General features: G+C 59.1%; 1 protein-coding gene across 2 annotated transcripts; it reads right to left on the reverse strand.

Moving 5' to 3' along the window:
* Nucleotides 1-1,823: 1,823 nt before the first annotated feature.
* Nucleotides 1,824-5,336, reverse strand: BAG4 (BCL2 associated athanogene 4). Of its 2 annotated transcripts, XM_027632345.1 has the most exons (4): nucleotides 4,972-5,336; nucleotides 4,306-4,545; nucleotides 3,804-4,046; nucleotides 1,824-3,143 (listed from the first exon to the last, which is right to left on the reverse strand). In XM_027632345.1, exons 2-4 carry the CDS (start codon nucleotides 4,540-4,542, stop codon nucleotides 2,688-2,690), a joined length of 936 nt encoding a protein of 311 aa, XP_027488146.1. In that variant the 5' UTR covers nucleotides 4,543-4,545; nucleotides 4,972-5,336; the 3' UTR covers nucleotides 1,824-2,687. The 2 variants fall into 2 exon arrangements, with proteins under 2 accessions (XP_027488146.1, XP_027488145.1); XM_027632344.1 differs by having other exon boundaries at nucleotides 4,306-5,336.
* Between the last annotated feature and the right edge of the window lie 487 nt (nucleotides 5,337-5,823).

Below are 5,823 nucleotides of genomic sequence, written 5' to 3' on the forward strand. Positions count from 1 at the left end.
TTTGAGATGTGGGTGGATTCTGCAAGATAAACCAGTTGCCAGGAACTCCCATCCCAGGGCTCACTTCCACCACGGCAGAGGCTGGTGAGGAAAACTGAAGGGCCAGGAGTGCTAAAATGCCCAGCTCTGCAGATGGAGAGCAAACGGCTGCAAACCTCAGCCATGCAGGGCCCACACCAGTGAGTGCTGACACAGCTCCTGCCCGGGCTGCTGGGCAGAGACTGACTGTTGGGATCATCTGCCCAAGCCGTGACCCACTTTGGTCCCGTGTGAAGGAGGTGGAGGCAGCGGGGATGGATGTGGTTACAGCAGCTGGAGTTTCCCGCAGGCTGAGTGCAGGAGGTGTGCCCTGATCCCTTTGCTCAGCTCAGCTCAGGTGTGGGGTAACACAGAACGCACCCAGGGACGCCCCAAGGTCACACGTAGCCAGGCCATCCCACGGAGCTGTTCAAATTCCCTGCAATGATAACCTGCTCTTCCAGCCCACTTAACGTTCCCTCCTGTGCTTTTCACTAGGGATTTACATAACCCTCTGCCAAGGAGGCAGGAACAGGAAACATTGTTCAGGAATAGGTTACCTGGATGGGTTCAGCACCAAAACAGCTTCCTCCTTCCTCACAGGTTTTCCCTGGTTTGGATGCCACACACGTACCTGCAGTTCTTCTCACCCTGTTCTTAGCAGGTCACCACAGCACAGGGACCTTTGTCCCGTCCCCAGAGCTCTGGGGACACAGCAGCCACCTGCACAGCATGTCCCTCTCTCCTGGCTCCCTGCATTGCAGTGCTGAGTGCAAGGCACCAGGATTGCTCCACACTCCTCCTCACACAGCTGGGATCTACCTGCCTCCTCTCCCTGGCAACAGAGAGGAGGGAAATGGGGATTGGAGCAGACAGGAGGTGATAAACAATGCAGAGTTGTTCCTGATGTGGTTCGTGCTACTGAAACAAACACAGAAAACGGTTTCAGACAGCTCCAGGGATTTTAGGCTGACAGCTGCTGGCTGCCCAGGACATGGGGGAATGGTTTCAAACTGAGACAGAGCAGGTTTAGATTGAATATTATGAAAAAAATTTTCCCTGTCAGAGTGGTGAGGCCCTGGCACAGGCTGCCCAGAGAAGCTGTGGCTGCCCCATCCCTGGGAGTGTCCAAGGCCAGGCTGGACAGGGCTCAGAGACATCCTGCTCTAGTGGAAGGTGTCCCTGCCCATAGCAGAGGGGTTGCAACTAAATGAGCTTTAAAGTCCTTTCCAACCCAAACCATCCCATGATTCTATGATTAACATAGCCACAGGCAGATAACAGGCTGCAAGCATGGAATAGCTCAGTCTGGCTGCTCCCTCCTGACAGGACAAGATGAAACAGCAGCTCAGTCTTTCCCTGTCCCAGCTCCCTCCCAGCTCACCCCAGACACAGCTGGGTGTGCAGGCTGACCACGTGTGACCACAGACACATCCAACGAGCTCCAAAGGTCAGTCCCATGCCCGCAGCTCCGTCTGGGAACGTGAGATCTGCTGGGTGCCTCCAGGATGTTGGTTGGCTGTCAGCCCCTCAGAGTGCGTGGTCAGGGCACTCCCGGCCTCAGGCGTGCCAAAACCCCTTCCAAAACTTGGCCACAGCTCCTGGAGCCACAGCTGGAGGCTCCTGGAGCATCTGCACTGCCTGGGAGGTGATGGGACACCCTGGCACCCCCCAACCAGTGCTCTCAGATGTTCCACTCACCCCTGACCTGGGCACCCAGACAGCCCGGTTGGAGTTTTGGTCTGAGTTACACAACCTTCCCCACTACTTCTCTTTACAGAAAAAGAGACTTTGAGACGTCTCAATTACAAAATAACATTTAAAACTTGTCAGGGTTTATTAAGTGTCACACACGGCAATGAGTCACTGAGCACGTTGTAACCAGGAGGCTGAAACAGGCTGAGCTGTTCCCTCCCTGCTGTGCAGTGGGACACGAAACTCACAGGATGAGAGGGACATTAAACGGAATTTTTACCCAAGTGACCTGGAAATCAATTCCAAACCCCCTGCATCTGTTCTGACATCATTCCTCTGCCTGCACCTCTCCTTTCCAGTGGCAGAACTGGGATTTCCAGTCTGTGTTCCTAAGTCCACAGGGACACCCCAGACTGGCTTCTCACCTCAGAGGAGGAACAGCCCGACGTGATGTGCCAGCACAGTGCCCCCCTCCAGCACTTCAGTGTCACTCCTTGAGTGCACTAAAGCCAAACAACCCCCACGAGGACACACGGGCTTTATGGTGAGGGAGCTGAAGCTGAAAACACAGGCAGTGAGGACAAGCCCTGAGTCTTGGTTGGTGGCTGCACGTTGCAGCACATCTGGCAAGTGTTTAAAGACCGTCTGTGGCTGCAGGAGGCACCCAGAGATTGGGCCTGGTCTGGGGAATTCTGTACACAGCCCCACAGGGCTTCATCCTCAGCCCAGTCCTCTTCAACATCTTCATTAATGATGTTTGCTTCTTCAAACCTCTCTCAATTTGTCCTTTGCCAAGTTGTCTGTCAGGGCTGGGCTTCTGGGGTGGCTTTTTCATGGGTTTGTTTTGATTGTTAACTCAGGGCTTATTGCTATTTTCCATTGTCAGTAGTGCGTAGCAGAAAGAGCTGAGATTTAAGAGAACTGAAACTCTTTGGAACCTCAACAACAGGCCGTGTGTTGTGGCTGATGTGCTTTCACAATCCCTTTCTTTCCAGTTTCTCCAGTATGGCCTGAATTCTGTGGACGGACTCTTTCCTGGCCTGCCGGACACTGTCCTGGCCCCCAGTCTCGATGGAATCCAGCTCCAGCAGCAGCTTGGTCAACATCTCCTCCAGGAGCCGGTAGGATTTATCTGTCTTTTTCCCTACAAACTCATCCACCTCTTCCTCCAGCTGCTCAGCCTGCCCCATGACGTGGAGGATCCTCTGGATGGCTGTGGGATTTGCAGGAGGTGGGTCGGCAGGTTTGGCTCCGGGCTCCCTGCTCGGGGGCCGGCGCGGGGTGAGGTCGTACAGCTGGGGCTGGGCACTGTACTGCACCCGGGGCTGGGCCAGCCTGGGCTCCCCCGCCGGCCCCGAGGGCTGCTGGTTCACCTCGGAGTAGTAGCTGTGCTGGCTCGGGCTCTGCTCGGGTCTGTCGTAGGCAGAGTCCTGCAGTCGGAGGGAGAAAACACCCGTAAGAGCATCTCCCTTAAACCCGGGGGGTCTCCGCTCTCAGCCTGCACCACGTGTGGGCACGGCTGGGGAAACTGGGCACAGGGATCTGCACTGCTGGAGCAGAACCCCAGCAAGGGGCACGTGTCTGCAGGAGCAGAGTGAGCCCCTGAACCCTCGTTACCCAGGGACGGGGGAGATGCTGAACAGATTTCAGCACGGTCCCGTTTGGGTAGACCAGAAGATCCTTCTCCATAGGCAACACACTCTGGAGCTGTTCCCAAGGAACAGCAGCCCCTATCCCCAAATCCCCCCCTCAGGGCTGCTGCTCCCCGGGGATCAAACCTCTGGAGAGTCACTTGGCTCCTGATCAAACCCAGACCAAGCCGAGATAAACAGACATTTTCCTTCTGATTTTTATTTAAACCCCTCCTCAGCAGGGGATGGCCGTGCCCAAAACAAGCACCTGTAGCTGAACACCTGTCCTATAGGTCAGTCCTATGCTCCCTGCTGGACAATTTCTGATTTTGCTGCTCTCGGACACGCCAGGTGAGGTCTGACCCATTTCAAGACCCACCCCACGATGTCTGGTACCTCCAGTGGTTTACAGAACCACAACTGTGGATTTTGGTCTCCTGTCTGCAAAGTTCCCTGTACCTGTGAGTCCCAGGCTGGAGGTTGGGAAGGAGCCCCACTGTTGGTCCAGGACGGGTGTGAGTCGGACACGTACAGGTTCCCGTGCCCCGGGGCCGTGGGCCAGGCGTAACGTGGCTGCACCCCATACACTGAGGGGGGGCCCCACGTGTCCTCTGGGGCTCTGGGCTGTGGCACAGGCCCCTGGGCCGTGACCCCTGCACTGCTGTCTCCGTATGGATACTGCGGGATCGGCATTCCCGGGGTCTGCAAGGAGAGGGGGAACAGGTGTTACCACCGGGGTCACTCCCAGCACTGCTCCCTCCACACAGCCCTGGGAGCTGAAGGGTGGAGCTGGGGGGGGGGAACCAGGCTCTGCTCCCAGGGAACAAGAGACAGGACAAGAGGAAAAAACGGCCTCAAGCCGTTCCAGGGGCGGTTCAGGTTGGGCATCCCCCACCACAGCCCCCCAAAAACATCCCACGAGCTGCACACACCACCCCGGGGGCTGGAGACCGTCCCTTACCTGTGGTGGGGAGTAGCCAGGGACCTGCTGCCTCCGGAGCGCGGAGCCCTCGGCGGGACACTCCGGGGACACGTAGCTCCAGGCGGGAGCGGGCGATGGAGGCCGGTACAGGCCCGTGGGCTCCGGGGGGTAGGGGGTCCGGGGGGGCCCCGAGCAGTAGAACCCCCGTGCCTGGGGCAGGCTGGGGTAGTGCGGGTACGGGGGGCTGTAGGCTCCGTTGGCATAGGGAGAATCCATCGCCTGGAGAGCAGAGGAAAGGTGAGGGGACACGGACATGGGCAGAGGGGCTCTGGGAACGGGGACTGGCCCTTCCTGCAGCGTTTAACCAGGGGGTTCCTTCGGCCCCGGGCTGATCTCACCCAGTTTTAGGTTCTCCTGGTCTAACCTGGCCATGCCAGATCTAACACTGAGCTCAGGCTGCAGCCCCTCACAGGGAGCAGCTCCTGGGAGCTTCAACCCCAGCACTGCATCACTGACCAGAGGGTGGAAAACACTCCAGGAAAGTCCGTCTCCCTGCTCATTCTCTCACAGACACGATGCAAACAGAGGAGCTGCAGCAGCCCCAGCCCTGAGGAGCAGGAGTGCAGCTCCCTGAGCCCACAGCTCGTGTGGGTCTGAGAACCTGTGTATGGAAGGTCTGCACACCCAGGATGTGTCGGGATTTACCTGGATCCATCCCAGTAATGTGTCTGTGGAACGTGAGCTTCCACTCAACCACAGAGAGGACGACTAAGCACAGGATTTCAGGAGCTCAGGGATGACTCCCTGTAGCTTTGGGCAAAGCAGCGTTTTGCCCCCGAGCTGCTTCAGGCAGCAGAGACTGCACAACCTGTGTGCCAGGATTTATGGAAGAGCCGGACCAGACCTGCACGTCCCACAGGACAAACCAAACCACAGCCGTGTCTGGGGAGCTCACCCCGCTCTGGGAGGGCAAAGCCTTTCCCTTCGCACAGAATCTGCACAGCGGCCCCAAAAAAGCTCTCGCTGAGAGAAGCTCAGTAAGGGACCCGGGAATGCCCATCCAGGGGCTCGGACCCGGGAATGCCCAGCCGTGGGATCGGGTCCGGGAATGCCCAGCCGTGGGATCGGGTCCGGGAATGCCCAGCCGTGGGATCGGGTCCGGGAATGCCCAGCCGTGGGCTCGGACCCGGGAATGCCCAGCTGTGGGATCGGGTCCGGGAATGCCCAGCCGTGGGATCGGGGCTCTCCCGCTCGCCGAACCGGCCCGGGATGGCGGCATTACCGGGACCGCTGCACTAAAAAGGTGCCCCAGAAACCTCCCCGTGAGCCGCGTCCGCCGGCAGCGCTTCCCCGCGCCCGGGATGGGGCATCTGCGCCCCGTTACGCGCCCGGGGGGCGGAGACCGGCGAACGGAGCCCCGGGAACCCCAAAGCGGCGGGGCGCGGGGGCGCCGGGCAGGGGCCGGGGCTGGGGTCGGTGCCGCCTGTCCCGCGGGGCTGTGCCTTGCCCCGCCCGTCCCGTCCCGCCGGCCCCGTTACCTGCGCGGCCCCGTTACCT

Source organism: Corapipo altera, unplaced genomic scaffold (assembly GCF_003945725.1).
Source record: "Corapipo altera isolate COAL_440 unplaced genomic scaffold, ASM394572v1 59611, whole genome shotgun sequence".
NCBI classification, from domain to species: domain Eukaryota; kingdom Metazoa; phylum Chordata; class Aves; order Passeriformes; family Pipridae; genus Corapipo; species Corapipo altera.

Bases quoted from the DNA above. Each gene is read 5' to 3' on its own strand.
- BAG4 (XM_027632344.1), bottom strand. From the start codon at position 4,581: ATGTCCGTGTCCCCTCACCTTTCCTCTGCTCTCCAGGCGATGGATTCT. The intron at 4,047-4,305 runs GTAAGGGACGGT...CTCTCCTTGCAG, and splicing joins CTGGCTACTCCCCACCACAG to ACCCCGGGAATGCCGATCCC. The intron at 3,144-3,803 runs GTACAGGGAACT...CTCCGACTGCAG, and splicing joins CTCCAGCCTGGGACTCACAG to GACTCTGCCTACGACAGACC.